Source organism: Cucurbita moschata, unplaced genomic scaffold (genome assembly GCF_002738365.1).
Source record: "Cucurbita moschata cultivar Rifu unplaced genomic scaffold, Cmos_1.0 Cmo_Scf00008, whole genome shotgun sequence".
In the NCBI taxonomy this organism is placed as follows: Eukaryota; Viridiplantae; Streptophyta; class Magnoliopsida; order Cucurbitales; family Cucurbitaceae; genus Cucurbita; species Cucurbita moschata.
Window position 1 is genome coordinate 4,651,840 of NW_019268524.1, and position 18,683 is coordinate 4,670,522.

The 18,683-nt window shown below is 36.5% G+C and overlaps 4 protein-coding genes across 7 annotated transcripts; 2 read left to right on the forward strand and 2 right to left on the reverse strand.

Annotated features, from left to right (window-relative positions):
- The first annotated feature begins 1,158 nt into the window (after positions 1-1,158).
- Positions 1,159-4,723, forward strand: LOC111446326 (receptor-like protein kinase THESEUS 1). The gene has a single exon (XM_023085100.1). The coding sequence runs from the start codon at positions 1,817-1,819 to the stop codon at positions 4,343-4,345; it is 2,529 nt and encodes an 842-aa protein (XP_022940868.1). The 5' UTR covers positions 1,159-1,816; the 3' UTR covers positions 4,346-4,723.
- Positions 4,724-6,009: 1,286 nt separating this feature from the next.
- On the reverse strand, positions 6,010-7,424 carry LOC111446330. Its single transcript, XM_023085102.1, has 2 exons — positions 7,121-7,424; positions 6,010-7,029 (listed from the first exon to the last, which is right to left on the reverse strand). The coding sequence occupies exons 1-2, from the start codon at positions 7,407-7,409 to the stop codon at positions 6,239-6,241; spliced, it is 1,080 nt and encodes a 359-aa protein (XP_022940870.1). The 5' UTR covers positions 7,410-7,424; the 3' UTR covers positions 6,010-6,238.
- Positions 7,425-10,052: 2,628 nt separating this feature from the next.
- On the forward strand, positions 10,053-13,942 carry LOC111446657 (lysine-specific histone demethylase 1 homolog 2-like). 4 transcript variants are annotated; one of them, XM_023085555.1, is made up of 3 exons: positions 10,053-12,160; positions 12,247-13,091; positions 13,158-13,942. In XM_023085555.1, the coding sequence occupies exons 1-3, from the start codon at positions 10,630-10,632 to the stop codon at positions 13,455-13,457; spliced, it is 2,676 nt and encodes an 891-aa protein (XP_022941323.1). In that variant the 5' UTR covers positions 10,053-10,629; the 3' UTR covers positions 13,458-13,942. The 4 variants fall into 4 exon arrangements, with proteins under 4 accessions (XP_022941323.1, XP_022941324.1, XP_022941325.1 ...); XM_023085556.1 differs by having other exon boundaries at positions 12,247-12,968; positions 13,041-13,942; XM_023085557.1 differs by having other exon boundaries at positions 12,247-12,965; positions 13,278-13,942.
- Positions 13,943-14,203: 261 nt separating this feature from the next.
- Positions 14,204-15,129, reverse strand: LOC111446620 (protein ULTRAPETALA 1-like). The gene is made up of 3 exons (XM_023085505.1): positions 14,916-15,129; positions 14,514-14,838; positions 14,204-14,448 (listed from the first exon to the last, which is right to left on the reverse strand). The coding sequence occupies exons 1-3, from the start codon at positions 15,112-15,114 to the stop codon at positions 14,274-14,276; spliced, it is 699 nt and encodes a 232-aa protein (XP_022941273.1). The 5' UTR covers positions 15,115-15,129; the 3' UTR covers positions 14,204-14,273.
- Positions 15,130-18,683: the final 3,554 nt, after the last annotated feature.

An 18,683-nucleotide genomic window follows, 5' to 3' on the forward strand; every position in this document is an offset into this window, starting at 1 on the left:
CATTAAATATATATATATATATATATATATATTTTATATAGTTACTCAACTTTTAATATTAGTAAATTCATAAATTTTAAAAAATTGAAAAAATTATAAGAGAAAAAAGAGTTTGACGAGGACTAATTAAAATTTATGACACATATTTTAAAGTGTCCGTAGATTCGGCTGAGTTTAGTTGAGACGTTTTTTAAACTCAACCCAATTGTTCTGATCCTAAATTTTTTTAACTCAAACAACTTTTATTCAATATATATTTTAAAAATTTACCGTCTAAATAATTTAAAATTATTTTTGCGAGTGGTTGAATATTAAATAATAATACTAATTAAATAAAAAAAATAAATGTGTATCATATAAAAAAAAAAAAAAAAAAAATGTATATTTTAAAATTAACAATATATTCGAGTTAATTGGCTTCAACCCAATTTAGTTTTATGATAACCATAAACCAACTCAATTTATAGATTTTTCATTTATTTAAATCAACCTAATCCAATTCGAGTTGGTCGAAGTTCTCGAAGTCATAAATTTTTTTTACCGGTGATAAAGGTTAAAATCTTACTCTTATTAAAAAAGGAAAAAAAGGGTCGGAATCTAGCACGATAATGGATTCTCCATCCCCACGTAATGAATAAAATTTATTTATTCATATATTCTTATTCTTTCCTCTCATTTTGAAGTGATTTCGATATTATTGGCATGTAAAAAAAAATGCATATTATATTGTATTTTAATTTATTGAATATATATAAACTTAACGTAATAAGAAAGAACGTGTATGGTAAACTATATACTATATTTATTAATATTAATTGAGTATAGTATAGCATAAGGACAGACCAATGCAATAATTTTAGAATTTATTAAAACAAAATAAATATCAAAGAAAAAAAAAACAACAAAAATATTAATTATAGCACCGTCAATAAAAGCAGACGTCACCGAACGAGCAAACAAACTAACGACCATTTAACGCCGTCTACGTATCCTGAAGCCGCGTAAAGCGGGCCTTTGTTGGTCGTTTGTCCCTGCATTTCCATCTTTAAAAAACAATAATATTAAATTATTTATTTCTCAATTTTTGATCTAAATAAAATATATTTTTTTTAATCTTAAATTAACTTTAAAGTTAAAATTAAAAAAAAAAAAAAAAGTCCAGTAAAGTCCAGTGCTGGAGCAGAGAGGGTGAGGGGAGGAGCAGAGGGTCTGGGTCAGGGTTTGTTCATGGTGTGGAAGTCAGAAGAGGATTGACGGAGAAAAAAAGGGTTTAATTGAAGTGGTGAAAGAGTAAGAGTTTGAAGAAGGAAGGTTTGATTTCATTACCCCCTTTTCTTCTTTGTGGGGTCTCTCGTTTTTCTCTATTCATGACAGCCTCGACAACAGCCTGGAAAGTTTAATGTGGTAGCTGCACTAAAAAACTCTGCTCCAGGGACCTTTCATGCCGGGATTACTTGGATCTCTTCTTCTTCTTCTTCTTCCATCCTCCGGGTTCTTTTCTCTCTGTTTCTCATTCCCCAATCCCTCAACATTATTTGTTCTTGTTCTTGTTCTTTCTTAGCTAAGATTCTTTAATGTTTCTTATTCACATTCTTGTTCTTATCTGCGGATTTGTGAGATGGGTATTGTGAGATAGATCCAAAGGGAGGTGGGTTTTCTGTTGTTTTGTTGATTCTATATTGGGTTTCTTTGGATTTGTGTTCTGTGATTTGTAATTGAGTCTATTGGGGTTTTGGGGTTATGGGGTTTGTTCATCAAGTTAGGGAAGATTAAGAGCTTATTGTTTATTTGATTTTAGGATCTGTGATTGTTGAAAATGGTGAAAATTAAGCTTGTTTCCTTGTCAATGGTGCTGTCTATCGCTTTGTTCTTGTGTATAGGATCTTATGCCTCCTTTACTCCCGTTGATAACTATTTGATAGCGTGTGGTTCTTCACAAAACATCACTTTCCAAGGTAGAACTTTCGTTCCTGATACTCAGCATTCATTGCTCTCCCTTGATGGTGGAAGCTCTGTTGTCGTTAGTTCAAAAGCTACTACTGTTCTATCTCCAATTTATCAATCTGCTCGGGTTTTCACCAGCATTGCGTCGTATAAATTTGAAATCAAGGAAGAGGGTCGGCATTGGGTTCGGTTATATTTTTATCCTATACCGAAGTCGGAGCGGAATTTGGCGTCTTCGTCGATAACTGTTGTTACTGATAAGTTTGTGTTGTTGAACAAGTTTTCTTTCAAGAACTATAATGGTTCTTTTATGTTCAAGGAGTATGCTATCAATATCACTTCGGATTCCTTGACACTTACTTTTATCCCGTTTAATGGTTCGGTTTCGTTTGTTAATGCGATTGAAGTTGTCTCGGTGCCTGATGAGCTGCTCCCTGACCAAGCATTGGCTTTGAATCCATCTTCTCCTTTCAGTGGCATCTCGAAACTTGCTCTTGAAACTGTTTATCGACTGAACGTTGGGGGTCCTTTACTCACTTCGCAAAATGATACACTTGGAAGAACTTGGGAGAATGATATGAATTACCTCCATGTCAACAGTTCTGCTGTGAATATCTCTGCTAACCCGGGGAGCATAAAATATCATCCTGGTGTTACACCGGAGACTGCACCGAATTGGGTTTATGCTACTGCCGACGCCATGGGTGACCCGAATGTACCGAACGTGAACTTCAACTTGACTTGGGTTTTTTCTGTTGAGCCAAATTTTCAGTACTTCGTCCGAGTGCATTTTTGTGATATAATGAGCAAGGCTCTCAATAATCTGGTATTCAATCTTTACATCAATTCTGATAATGCTCTGGGAAGCTTTGATCTGTCGACGATAACCGGTGACTTGGGTGTGCCTTATTACAAAGACTTCATTGCCAACTCAGCAGGTTCAGCTACTTTGACCGTTAGTGTCGGTCCAGATCAAATGGCAGACCTCACGAATGCAACCATGAATGGCTTGGAGATTATGAAGTTAAGCAATCAAGATGGGAGCTTGGATGGAACTTCGTCGGTCGAAAGTCTTTTCCCAAATGCACCCTCGAAGAAGAACAATATAGCAATCATTGTTGGTCCTGTCTTGGGAGCTGTAGTGGGCCTAACTTTGCTCGTCTTGTGTTATTGCTGCTTCGTAGCTCGCAGATCAAAGACGACTCAACCAGCACACCCATGGCTGCCTTTGCCTTTGTATGGAAACTCTCAAACCATGACAAAAGGATCAACAACTTCTCAAAAGAGTGGAACTGCAAGCTTCATTTCTTTGGCTTCCTCCAGCCTTGGCAGATTGTTCACATTTCAGGAAATTCTTGATGCTACCAACAAGTTTGATGAAAACCTTCTCCTTGGAGTTGGTGGTTTTGGTCGGGTTTACAAGGGAACACTCGAAGATGGTCTGAAAGTTGCTGTCAAAAGAGGTAACCCCAGATCGGAACAAGGTCTTGCCGAGTTTCGAACTGAAATAGAAATGTTATCAAAGCTCCGACATCGTCACTTGGTGTCTCTTATTGGCTATTGTGACGAAAGATCAGAAATGATTCTTGTCTATGAATATATGGCGAATGGACCTTTACGGAGTCATTTGTACGGAACGAATCTACCGCCATTGTCATGGAAGCAACGACTTGATATTTGCATTGGTGCTGCGAGAGGGCTTCATTATCTTCACACTGGTGCAGCTCAAAGCATAATACACCGGGATGTTAAAACGACAAACATTCTCTTGGACGAGAATTTCGTTGCGAAAGTTGCAGACTTTGGTCTCTCAAAAACTGGGCCATCTCTGGATCAGACTCATGTTAGTACTGCTGTCAAGGGTAGTTTTGGTTACCTCGATCCTGAATACTTCAGGCGACAACAGCTCACCGAGAAGTCAGACGTATATTCATTTGGGGTCGTGCTAATGGAAGTTCTCTGCACGAGACCAGCGCTTAACCCTGTTCTACCCCGAGAACAAGTCAATATAGCCGAATGGGCAATGACCTGGCAGAAGAAGGGCATGCTAGATCATATCATGGACCCCAATCTGGTTGGTAAAGTTAACCCAGCATCGCTTAAGAAGTTCGGTGAAACAGCTGAGAAGTGCCTGGCTGAGTATGGGGTTGACAGACCTTCTATGGGAGACGTCCTATGGAATCTGGAATACGCTCTTCAGCTCGAGGAAACCTCATCCGCTCTAATGGAACCTGAAGACAACAGCACAAACCACATCCCTACTATCCAATTAACCCCTCTCGAGCCATTTGATAACAGTGTAAGCATGATCGATGTAGGGAACTCCGGTACTGACGATGATGCTGAAGATGCTGCAACAAGTGCAGTATTTTCCCAGCTCGTAAATCCTCGCGGAAGATGAGAAAAAGAAACATTCTCCAGCTAGTGAAGTTTATCCTGGATGACCAGCAAAGGCACGGGGCGTCCTTGCAACGAGCGAGTCTAATATATTTACGGTGGACAAATGAAGAGACATAGTGTTCTATGATTTCATTCTCTTAGATTAAATTCCATTCTCTCAATTCATTCGGATTGCTATATGGTTCTGCGGCGTCCGCGGATCGTTTCAAGATTAATTGGTACAGTAAACAGTCTACTCTTTACTTTTACATTCAGGCTGCTAGATATTGGCTGCCCCAAGTTGTTTTTACACATTTACTCAGGCAATTGATTGTGTTAGCGTTATAATGTTTTGTTTCTGATAAAGGGTATAGTGAATAAAGCACAAGTTTTTGTTCTATTCTGCTTCTTCCTTCTCTAGATATATCCTTCAAGGACAATACCATGTCTTCTTCAAGGAAAAATGAAGTTACGGTTAAATCGACTTGAAACGGGCAAATAATTCTCTTGTTACATGAGAAACTAGACGTTTTATTTCTTTGTTTCTTAGTAAGACACGAAGGAGTATATAGTTCAAACGACCCAAAAATACAGCTTGAAGGCATGGTGAAGAGGAAATCGTTGTTAGGTTATGGAGCTTAGTCACTCTTGTACATAGTGAAGCTATATATAGTAGATAGTTATATATGGTAAAGCTATATATAGTAAACTGAACCATATATGTACGCTTCAGATAGTGCTTTGAAGATGTAAATTTTTGCCTACTTTGTATTCTTTCATTGAAGTCATCAATATAAACTTTTAGTCAATATATCCTCCTTGAATTTTCTCTCCCTTGTTCTCTCTCCTGTTCACTCTCCTGTTTTTTGTGTTCATCTAGATCGAGTGTGTGCTTGTGTGACTCCCCTGTTCTCTCTCCTGTTCTTGTATTCATCTAGATCGAGTGTGCGCGTTGTTGTGTGACTCTCGTGTTCTCTCTACTGTTCTTTGTGTTCATTTAGATCGATTGTGTGCGTTGTTGTGTGACTCCCCTGTTCTCTCTCCTGTTCTTTGTGTTCATCTAGATCGAGTGTGTGCATTGTTGTGTGACTTCCTTGTTCACTCTACTATTCTTTGTGTTCATCTAGATCGAGTGTATGCGTTGTTGTGTGATCCCCCTGTTCCCTCTACTGTTCTTTGTGTTCATCTACATCGAGTGTGTGCATTGTTGTGTGATCCTAACAATCCCCTCCAAAAGAGCCTATTGGAGAGCGTTCTTTGTATTCATGTAGATCAAGTATGTGTGTTGTTATAAACTTTTAGCTAATATATCCTCATTGAATTTTCTCTCTACTGTTCTTTGTATTCATCTAGATCGAGCGTGTGCATTGTTGTGGGATCCTAACAACCTCCTTCAAAAGAGCCTATTGGAGAGCGTTCTTTGTATTCATCTAAATCGAGTTTGTGCGTTGTTATAAACTTTTAGCTAATATATCCTCTTTGAATTTTCTCTCTACTGTTCTTTGTGTTCATCTAGATTGAACGTGTGCTTTGTTGTGTGATTCTAACAACAACCCCCTCCAAAAGAGCCTATTGGAGAGCGTTCTTTGTATTCATCTAGATCGAGTGTGTGCGTTGTTGTGTGATCCTAACAACTCCTTCCAAAAGAGCCTATTAGAGAACTTTCTCATTCAAAAGGCGTTCTCATAATCAAGTTCAAGAGAATACTTCCGGTTTTATTTCTTTGGAACTGAAATGGGAACAATTTGAATTAGAAACTTGTACAGAACACTTTCTTGACAAAGATGAAGAGAAAGATACTACAGGAGTCACCCAAAAGTAGAGACACATTCACACGGCAGAAGATAACTAGCCAATATGAAGCAAAAGCTTTGTTATTCAATGTCGAGTACGGCTTGGTTCGGGTTATGATGACTTATTTTCTGCAAACTATGCCATTTCCGCTCGTGCTTCCTCCAGAGCAGTCTATGAAGCTGTATTGCTTTATCTTCAGGTCCTCTTTGTTAGACGGTTCGTTAGGGGAAAATGAACAGGCATTGCAATCAGCTGAGAGAAGCGACGAGGTCTTGTACTCCTTGTCACCTCCTACGACAGGCATTGCGACTCCGGGCTTAGCTGGGTTCTTGAAGTCAGGCTGGTAAGTCCTTCCAAGTACTCCTTCAACCTTCGAGGATAGGCCGTGGAATCTGAACTGAACTTCTAAGTGAGCGAAACAGTCGTCTTTTGGTATCTGATATTTATGAATTCTGTCGTCCTCTTTAGTAATGGGTACAACGTTAACTGATATCTCTGCAATCTCAGGGAGAGTAACCAAGACACTGTTGCTGGTTGATGTTCTTTGAACTATAAGATCGCTTTGTGAGGACTTCCATTCGGAGAGACGACCCGCTGGGATGACTACTTCTTCTCCATCGTAAGTGAATTTCAAGTGATCGACTTTGTCGTCCCAAGTTGCTGCTCGTTCGGCCTCAAGTGAGAACGAGTGAGAGTTGAAGAGGATACCAAGAGCTTGAATCCACGTGAAGTCTCGGGATCTGCCTGCTGGCCTTAATCCGATAAACCGTGCATTGATTTGCAGATCACGATCCGATACCAAACTGAAGTGTTCGTTGCTTTTTCCATGGAAGTAGAACACAATACCATCAGCACCAATGAATCTGGGGTCCAAGCACGCCGAGCCAGGACCGTTACAGTTTGGTTTCGAACCTGTCATTATGGCACAAAAACAAGTTACTCGTTAAGAAACTTCATATTTATCTCGATATTCAACGTTGATATCAGTGTTATCAAGCCTTACTTTTGCACTCCGCTTTGCATACAGGCGATTCACAGTTAACGTAACAAACTTTGTCGGTGTTGTTCGATGGCGATTTTAATGGACACTCTGCTGGACAAGGCATTTGTTTGAAACGACACGGGCTTTCGCTCCTGTAACAAGTAAGCTTATCGGTGCCATGGATCTGCAACAAACCAGACACGAACACGAGAAACATGATGGAGATTTCATTTCTGCTAAAGCTCCCCATGATCTTGTGAGCTTCTTCAATGGCAACCAAGGACTTGCTCCTTTCTTTTATAGAAGCCATTGAATGAGAAAGTGGTATTTATCTATACAAATAAGTACTTTTGAAGCTAACGAGTAGTTCCATTTTTACTCAGCTTCTGGTTTAAGTCTTCTTGAGTTTCATTAGATTTTGATATTTTTGCTCTAAAATTGGTCAACGCTTTGAAAGTTGTAATTTTAGGTTAAAAAGAGGCTCGGAAATGGTTTAGATGAACATGACGTGAGATGTAACCGCCTACGTTCACCGTTAGTTAGATATTGTCCTCTTTTGGCTTTTCCTTTCGGGTTTCCCTTGAAAGTTTTTAAAACGCGTCTGATAGAGAGAAGTTTTTACATCTTTATAAAGAATATTCGTTCTCCTCCCCAACCGTTGTGGGATCTCACAATCCACCCCGTTTGGGGCCTAGCGTCCTTGTTGGCATACTGCCTCGTATCTACCTCCTTTCGAAACTCAGCCTTCTCATTGATGCATTGCCCGGTGTCTGGCTCTGATACCATTTGTAATAGCTCAAGCCCACTGCTAATAGATATTGTCCTCTTTGAGCTTTCTTTTTTTGGTTTTCCGTCAAGGTTTTTAAAAAGCGTATGCTAGGGAGAGACTTCCATACCCTTATAATAATGCTTCCGGGGATGGATTTTGAAACCCCACATTGGTTGGGGAGGAGAACGAAACATTTATAAGGGTATGGATGCCTCTTCCTACCAGACGCGTTTTAACAATCTTGAGGGGAAGCTCGAAAGGAAAAATCCAAAGAGGACAATATTTGTTAGCGGTGAGCTTTGGTTGTTACATGAGATAAAAAAGAAAATTCAACTCGACTTGAGCATATTTACGAGTCGAAATCTTTACCCCAAATGATTTTGAATCCGTCTTTCAAATTGAATACAATATTTACGAGTACAGTTCTCTAAAAATTTCTAACGGGATTGATAGACTCAAGTTGTAGTTTAACTCGTTTTTTTTAGTCTACGAAACTTAGAACTGAATCAAATCATCTTGAAGTTTTGAAGGGTTGGACTTTTGATAGTAATGAGAAAATTGAGTAGACAACACTTCAACAACAAAGCTAAATGCCGACCAACTCCACATGGTTCATTCCTTGGACATTAAAATCGCCATGGATTTCTGGCTGACTGAGCTTTTGTCTTGCTTCTAATGTTCTTCTTGCATACTCACTCTCCTCGTATTCCACTCTGTAATCATGTTCTATTTCACATGTTCTTCAAATTATGTCTTTGGTCCGTGTCGAGATTGAACCATACAACAATGGTTCGAGACCTGTATATAAGTTAGAGAATCCATTGTTGAAATTGAACCATACAACAATGGTTCAAGACCCGTAAATGAGTTAGTGACCCATTACTAAGATTGAACCATACAACAATGGTTCGAGACCCGTAAATGAGTTAGGAACCCATTGCTAAGATTGAACCATACAGCAATGGTTCGAGACCTGTAAATGAGTTAAGGACCCATTGCTGAGATTGAACCATACAACAATGGTTAGAGACCTGTAAATGAGTTAGGGACCCATTGCTGAGATTGAACCATACAACAATAGTTCAAGACCCGTAAACGAGTTAGGGACTTATTGCTAAGATTGAACCATACAATAATAGTTCAAGACCTGTAAATGAGTTAGAGAGCAACGAATCAGGCTTTTTAGAGTGGTGGAAAAATGAAATGAATGTCACAGAACTCCATGTTTCTTTTTCGTTTATTTTGTTTGAGTTGCAAATCGAAGTCAGAAAAGTCCACGTTATACTCTATCATCTCATTGGCTTCCTCGGGTCGACTTAGTTTCCCCTATTTACCGATAAAGCCTAAAAAAGAAGATCATTAAAGGCAAACTCTTCTTCTTCAATGTCGTTAAGAATTGGCTCTCAACTTAGTTTTGAAATGGTCATCTCAATGGACAGTATTGCTCGAACCAGCAAAATCATAATGATACAGATCTACCTACCAAATAAAAAGCTTGTTTGGTAAGACCATCTAATTTTTAAAAAATAATTAATTTAAACCCTCTCATTGTTAGGCTAAACCAAGTATTTCGGCCGGAAATCCGTAAATACTTTTGCTACGAAAAAAAATGTTTGATAAAAAACGCTCAATTTCTCGTGAAACGATATTTTTTTTTTAATAAAGTATAAAAGTAAAATTACGTGAATAATGTCATATATCATTATGGAGATATAAAGTGATTTGTCGTCGTTACTTATTAGATTCACGACCTCTTAATTCGGCAGAAGGAATCCAACAAAAACGACAAAAAAAAGAAAACCGTAGAGCTCTATTAGGCAACTGTGTTACGTGATACGTGGTTATGCTTGACCGACAAAAAAAAACTGTGTTAGATTCTAAACTAATCCTTTTATCAGTTAAGGCTGAACGAACACCGTTCATATACTCATTTTTTTTTGAAGTCGTAAGTTCAAATTTTTAATTTTTAATTTTATATATGTTTAATATTAATATGGATTTTTTAAATTTAATCCAAACATTTATTAAAATTAAAGAGACTAAAAAAATTTCATGCCTAAGATAGTTGAAGTGGTTATATGTAATTATCATTTAATTAAGAAATAAATAAAACCTAATTTAGAAGAACAAAAAAGATATAAATAAATAAATAAATGGTCAAATTACAAAATGCGAATATTGGAACCGTCTGCTACAGTGATTTCTGTTTCTCAATTTTGCTGCAATCAAAATAATTCGTTTCTCGTAAAAACCCTAATTTCTCCTTTCTTCTCCGTTAATTCTTGACCTTAAACCCATGCAGCTGACTTGCCCAACTTGTATTCGTCGATTTCATTTCAGAATTGGCCTTGAGATTGCCGAATTTCCACTATCCCGTTTACTCAACTATATCAAGATACGTTTTCTCGCTTCTATTATTTTCTAATTTCATCGTTTACTTCAGGGGCTAGGAATTTCGTTCATCTATCTTGAAGGTTCTAGTTGGTTACGGGCAGTATTTTGAGAAAAATTCTACCGGCGGAAGTGAATTTTGTGTTTAATTTTGTTGTTGTGTTGAATGTTGAAATACTCGAGCGGAGGCGGTAGTTTTATTTTTGAGATTCTGAGGCCTCTCATGAACTTTCTGGGTGTTTATATACTGATTGGTTAAAATTTGGCCAAGTATGTGAGTAGTGAGCGAGATGGGTTTTCATTTCTATATGGGATTGTGAAGGTTAAATGTTTAAGCAGACTGGTTTGTTTTAGGAACGTGTTGTAGAAAATGATGGATAGGGAGTCTGGTTTAGTTTTGAAGCGTTCCTCGCGAAAGAAAGCTACTGCGCGAAATTATGATGAAGATTTAATGGATGAGGTTATAGAGAAGCATTTAGGCGGTGTTTCTAAGAAGAAGAGCAAAACGGCTAAGGATCTAGAGAAAGAGACTGAAATTGAGGCTATGATAGCACTGTCTGTTGGATTTCCCATTGATGCTTTGCTTGAGGAGGAAATTAAAGCTAGGGTGGTGAAGAATTTGGGTGGGAGGGAGCAGAATGATTACATTGTTGTTAGAAATCATATCCTTGCGAGGTGGCGTGGTAATGTGCGAATGTGGCTTTCCAAAGGACAGATTAAAGAAACCGTGAGCCATGAGTATGAACATTTGATTAGTGCAGCATATGATTTTCTTTTGTATAATGGATATATAAACTTTGGGGTGTCGCCAACTTTTACGACTCAAGTGTCCGAGGAAGGATCTGAAGGATCTGTGATTATTATTGGTGCAGGGCTTGCCGGGTTAGCTGCAGCTCGGCAGCTCTTATCATTTGGTTTTAAGGTTATTGTTTTAGAAGGTAGGAATCGACCTGGTGGAAGAGTTTTTACTCAAAAGATGGGGCAGGAGGGCAAATTTGCTGCCGTTGATCTTGGTGGCAGTGTCATTACTGGTATCCATGCTAATCCTCTTGGAGTTCTAGCTAGACAACTTTCCATTCCGCTTCATAAGGTTAGAGATAATTGTCCATTGTATAAACCTGATGGGACACTGATTGGGAAAGATATTGATGCTAAGGTTGAGTTTATTTTTAATAAATTACTAGACAAAGTGACTGAACTGAGAAAGATTATGGGAGGATTGGCTAATAACATTTCTCTTGGAACGGTTCTTGAAAAGCTTAGGCAATTGTATGCTGTGGCTAGGAGTGAGGACGAACGACTACTTCTTGATTGGCATGTAGCGAACTTGGAATATGCAAATGCAGGATGTGTTTCGAATTTGTCTGCAGCGCATTGGGATCAAGATGATCCGTATGAGATGGGTGGAGACCATTGCTTCCTAGCTGGAGGTAATTGGAGATTGATAAAAGCATTATGTGAAGGAGTTCCCATATTTTATGGGCAGATTGTTGATGCTATTAGATATGGAAGTGAAGGAGTAGAGGTAATAGCTGGAGGTCAAGTGTTTCAAGCTGATATGGTTCTGTGTACAGTTCCACTTGGGGTTCTGAAGCGAAAGCATATTAGATTTGAACCAGAGTTGCCTAAAAGGAAGCTGGCAGCAATTGATCGACTGGGTTTTGGATTATTGAATAAAGTTGCTATGGTGTTTCCTCATGTTTTCTGGGGGGAAGACTTAGATACATTTGGATGTCTTAGAGAGCATTGCCATCAGCGGGGGGAGTTCTTTTTGTTTTATGGGTACCATACTGTTTCTGGAGGTGCTGTTCTTATAGCTCTAGTTGCTGGAGAAGCTGCTGAAGCGTTTGAACGCACAGATCCAACTACATTGCTTCACCGGGTTCTCGGAGTTCTTAGAGGTACGATCTCACTCTGGTTTTGGTCCTGAATTAGCGTATGTATGTTTAGTAGACTTCTCGTTTAACTTTGATATCTCTACGTACAGGTATATTCAGCCCCAAGGGGATTGATGTGCCTAATCCAATACAGTCGATATGCACAAGATGGGGCAGTGATCCATTTTCTTATGGCTCGTACTCTCATGTTCGAGTTGGGTCGACCGGCAACGATTACGATATTCTTGCAGAGAGTGTGTGGAACAGGTTGTTCTTCGCCGGTGAGGCCACGACTAAACAATATCCAGCCACGATGCATGGTGCCTTCTTGAGTGGTCTAAGAGAAGCTTCAAGTATTTTCCAAGCAACCAGGGGACGATCAAACAATTCAAAGAAGTACATGCCGAGGAATCTTAGACTTGATATTCTGGCGGATCTTTTCAGGCAACCTGACATGGAATTTGGAAATCTGTCCTTTGTTTTCGATTCGTTGGTAGATGATGAAAAATCAATGGGGGTCATGAGAATCACATTCAGGGGCAAGGGAGAATGTTCTTATGAGGAAGAATTGGCTGACGATTGTGAAGATCCCTCACTCCAACCGCTGTTGCTTTATACAATTGTGTCCGGCAAACAGGCACATGAGCTGCTACTCACGATTGGAGAGGATGAAAGTAGACTGCCATATCTAGTGAAAGATTTTGGCTTGAAGCTGATGGGACCTAGTGCCTTGTTTAGTATTGGTCACTCGTTGATTGCTAGCGTGGCTGGTGCTCGAAGAGGCCGGGGCAGGAATCGGTTGGTTGCTGGACAACCGCAACTGCAACCCCAACCCCAACCACTACTACAGCCCCAACCCCAAACACAGCTGCAACCCCAACCCCAACTGCAAATGCAACTGCAGCCCCAGCTTCAGCCCCAACTGCAACTGCTACTTCAACCCCAGCCCCAGCTGCAACAGCCACCGCAGCCCCTGCCCCAGCTGCAGCTGCAACAGCCACTGCAGCCCCCGCCCCAGCCCCAGCTGCAACAGCCACCGCATCCCCCGCCCCAGCTGCAGCTGCAACAGCAACACCAGCCCTTGGCCCAACTGTGGCTGCAACAGCAACTGCAGCCCCCGCCCCAACTGCAGCTGCAACAGCAACCCCAGTCCCCGCCCCAACTGCAGGTGCAACCGCAACTGCGGCTCCTGCCCCAACTGCAACTGCAACTGCAACAACAAACCCATCTTCAGCCTCCGCCTCCACCTCCACCTCAGCCCCAACTCAACTGCGACTGCAACCCCAGCCCCAACCACATCTACAACCACAACCAAACCTAATAGATAATCTTCTGCTGCTGTGGATTTAAGAACCAACCCTCTTTAGGAAATGGAAGTACATGGAACATCATGTGGGTGCCACAAATGTTTATGCCGGTCAAATCCCAGATGACACATTGAATTATACAGCCCGAAGAGATGATGACTTCATTATTTCAGGATTTGGAAAAGTTTCATTTTTTTAACACTGCAAGGAGTTAGTAGCCGAATCTGAAACAAACTGACTTGGTGGGTAGTAAAGTGTAATTAACAACATCATCAGCTGATCATGTGAAAACCTTTTGAGTAGATCAATCACTGTAAGAAATCAATCAATTTGGTGTCAAGTAGGAAACAGGAGTTGCAATTCTTCCATGGATTCTTTTTGTAGTTCAATACAACTCTATGTTAACTCATGGACTCCAACCAAAAAAACAACTGTACTCTTAGGCATCTATACTTTTACTACACATTTTGTATCTGTAATATACACCATTTTTTTCCTGAACCTAGAAAATCTTTTCTTGGGTTGGTTCGGGATCCCAATTATTACGCTATAATAGTGAAGGTAACGTTTGGATTTGATTTAAGTTACTTAGGACTAGAGACGTTTGGTCGCTTAAAACTAGCTAGGAAGGAGTCGAGCCTCTACTAAATTGTTGGGACGAGTCATGAACAGTTTTAGTTTTTGTCATTCGGTCTCCTTTCATTTTTAAGTTATTTGAAAGTACAAGAACGAAAATATAGAACGATAGAACAGTTGGAATTTATAGAAACTGCATCAATTCACTTTACAATCCAATCAGAGAATCATAAAGTTTGATATACAGTGCAAGCTCAAGGTGCTGTATTCTGCACAAAATCAATGCAGGCACGGCAATGACAGTCCAAGAAGCGGCACCGAAGACATCCGAAACACACACAGGACATGCAGCCTCGACACTTGGATGATCGTTGACAGCCCCGACAACTCTTTCGACTCTCCCGCTCCTCGTCGTCATCACATGTTATTCTGAAACACAGCCATTAAGAAATGCAGCAGATTGACAATAAGGCTTGTGAGGCAAGGCAACTTACAAGTCATATGGACGATCAGCACATTTCCATCTCTGATCAGCCATGGCATCATGGTAGATCCGGCATTGGTCTCTGGTTCGGAGACGAAACCGCCGCTCCTTACAGCAGTCGGAGCAGCGGATAAACTCGTCACGGTGGAAGTTACGTCGCCGGAGAGCACGAGAAGTCCAATTAGCCTCATTTTCAGAATGCTTATAGTATTTAAGCAAACAAGTTCTCCACAATGGAACCTTAACCCCTTCTACTGATACCCAAATGCTGCTCTTCCATTTCTTAATCCCTTCTCTCTGTGAATGCTTCTCAAACTCCTCTGGTGTCAGCTCCCCTAATAAGAACACAGCATTTAAATAACTAAATGTTCGACAAAATTTAAAAGTATAGGGACTAAATGTTAGACGATACCCGCATTGCAGGCGTCGGAGCAGAAACGGAAGATGAGGAACTGGCCGGCGGCGGACACTCTGAGCTTACCAGGGGAATCGCCGTATTTCTTGCTGGTGCAGCCGCAATGGACCTCTATGAAATCCGATCCTTGAACGAACCCTCCCATTTTCTTCACTTCTTCTTCTTCAAGCAATCCCCATTTACCTTTTTCTCTCATTTCAACCCTAATTCTTCTTCTTCTTCTTCTTCCTCTTCTTTGCTCTGGTTTGATGTTGCTGTTTCTTTAATGGTGGATGAAGAACTTAAATGCTGTTCTTTTTGGGTTTTGCAAATCGTTTTCCCCTAAGAAAAACGATTGGTTTTCCCATAACAAACAACCCTTTCAAGGATCATATGATTTGATTTATATATATATATATATATATATATATGAGATTTTGTTCTGAAAATTATGTGTATGGAGAAACAAAGATCTTACCGATTTACGTGTTTAATAATATAAGAATCGAGGGATGAAATCACGTTCATATGTTCGTTTAATCTACGGGTCAAGTCTTGAGTGGAAAAATCTCGTTCAAATGGAGAGAGATTTATACTATATTATATTATTAAAATTGAAATTTTTAAAAAATAATGTTCAACCTTATATTATATTTTTTTCTTATGGAATATTTTTGAATTTATAAAGATATTTTATATTTTCTAATAGAAAAAAAAAATCCTCGTAAGAACCTGATCCCAACAGATGCTCAACGGAGAATTCACCTGATTTTCACAAAATTAAATAAAGAATTTCGTGGAAATATGACACAAATAGGAGGTAGGGATAGGAATAGAAGAGGTTTCTTGGTCTCTGCCTCGTATATATCTCTATTCACAATTAAGTTTAAATCTTATTTTACTCGTCAGTACGACAATTGTAAAAATCGAGATTTGATTTGAACGTTTAACTTTAACTAACAGAATAAGCAGAGGTAAATGTTGATTTAAAAATTTTGCACGGTTATATAAATATATACATGGTTTAAGAAAAAGGATTCCAAAAAAATAATTTCACAAATCATTTAACGAACAGAAATTTCAAAAAATAAATAATATAAATGATTCTCTACATACTGTTGAGCTTATTAACCAGTCGTCACTAAAAACTCGAACTAAGGTTATAGTATTTCAGATCGAAGTAATCAAGATCAACAAAATAATTATAAGGCAATTTATGAAATACAAATCAGCAAATTAATTTTTTTTATCAATATTTTCCCATATATATATTCAAATACGTAAAGTCGTTATGAATTATAGTATGGACAAGTTAATAGAATAATCGTAATTTTATATTTATGGCTGTTTGGGTTACCTAATAGTTTTTTTTTTAATTGAAAAAAATAATTTAATAGTAAAAATATTATCATTTTTTTTTCAAAAGTATTTTAAATAACAAATTTATTTAGTTACACTTCTATTAATTATAATTTCATTATTTTTTATTATAATCCCAAGTATTAAATTTGTATTAATTATCAATGCTGATTTAACCACATTAATAATGATAAAATATTTGATAATTTCTTTATTTTTCTTCCGTTAAAATATAATTCTATTCTATAAAATTTTGTAAAATGATAATAATAATTTTTATTTGTAAATATATCTTTTAGAGTCGAGCGTTATAATATTTGTTAGGCTAAATTAATAATGCATTTTATTTGAAAAATATTTCTAAACTTTTAAAAGTTTTAATAATAACTTTGTACTCATGAAAAGGTCTAAAAATACCTTCAAACTTTTCAACTTTTAATTTTGGATGGAAACGATTAATATTTTATTTAAAAAATACTTTTAAACTTTAAAAAATATACTCTTTAAAAATTAAAAAAAAATCCCTTTTTAAGTATTAAAATTTTTCATTAATACAACTTAAAAAAAACTTTTATCCACTTTAAAAAATACTCATGAATTTTTTTTAACATGAGTTAAAAATATAATATTATTTTAAAATAATGTTGTATTTTGATAAGGAAAAGATTAAATATTTATTTTATTTAAAAAAATTAATACATACAAACTCAATTTTGTATATAAATTATTTATTTGTATAATTCAAATACTATTATATAATTTTATTTTTCTTGCTAAATAAAAAGTATATAATATAATCATATTTAGGGAGAATATTTGAGGTAAGATCTATGGCTATGCCACGTAGACGTCACGTTGTATCCCACTTTGTCACCTAGTGGAACGTACGTCATCACTCTTATTCTTTTTTCTTGGTGGAATTAGTTTTTTAAAATAGGTTTAAAAACTATATTGTTTAAATAGCGGTGAAAATAGTTCAAATATATATTATATGTAATTTTAGATTTTGAATTTTAAATTTAACTTCTATTTTATTTCTATTTTATTTTTTAATATATATATATATATATATATATAACTCATTTAAAAAAAAAATATCGACTCGATTAATAAAAATACTCATAAACTTTATACTTTATCTAAAAAATATAAATAAACTTTCGATAAAAATAATAATAATAATAAATAAATAAATAATATCTTTTTATTAATTTTTTTTATAAAAATCTTTATTATTTTATTTTAAAAATAGTCTGACTTTTCATTAATATCTTTCAAGTTTTTTAAAAAAATTCTAAGATACCTATATATTTAAAAAAATTCAGGTCAAATATTAAAAGTAGCATTAATATTTTTTACTTTTATAAATAAAAGTTCAAAAAATGTTTTATTTGGACGATAACATTCTGGACGAAAACCGTCTGTGGACATCTCATAGATTATTTTCAAACTTTTTAATATTCATGAGTATTTTTTTTAATACGTGACATTAATGATATTTAAAAATAAAAATCAGAGATATTTTTGAAGTTTTTAAAAATACTTAAGGATATTAATGAAATGGAAACTTTTAAATGATTTTTAAAATTTAAATGTATTTTTTTCGATGAACTAATTTAGTATATAATAAATATATAATTAACTATCACGTTAACTTTGGTTGGGTTAAATAAAGTTAATGTTATTTATTGTCCAGTTAGAATCCAATTTCAAATTTTAAATATTAATTAAGAATCAAATTTAATTTCAAGATTTAAGATGCTACCTTTAAAATCTTAAGAACTTGAAATTAAATTCAAATTTTAAAAATAAAAATTATTAATTTTAAAAATTTAGGAATTAAATAGAAAAAAATAAGGACAATACATTTAAAATATAATAATAAAATTGAAAATTGAAATATAAAATTTTGTATAAATCCTAAATATGAATATAGATTGATTATTCAAAATCCAGTATGAATAATCATTACCTAAATGCTTCAACTAAAAGAATCTTGAGATTAAAGCAAACTCAAAATAATTATTTCATATATTGATTAATTTTTTTTTTAATTGAATCCATTTAAAAAAAATGATAATTAATATTTTATCTATCAAATTATCTTCGAATGGATTATGTCCGAGATTCAAATAAGTTTAGCATTGATGTCATGTGAAAGTCAAGTGAGATTTCTATTTATTTAGATTTTAGCAACAACATTTAGCGCGTTTTGCACACTGCATTAAAAAATGAGTGCAATGATGAAGAATATCAACCATGATCCCACGATCTCCTCTAGTGATAAGGTCACATCAGCCCTTATTCAAAAGAAGGATGATGTTCTTACCCTAAGATATTTGATCATTAAATTAACTTGAATATTACTTTTCCTCGCCGTGATTCTTTATTAGTAAGGTTAAGTGTTCTTATATTTCTTTTTGACTA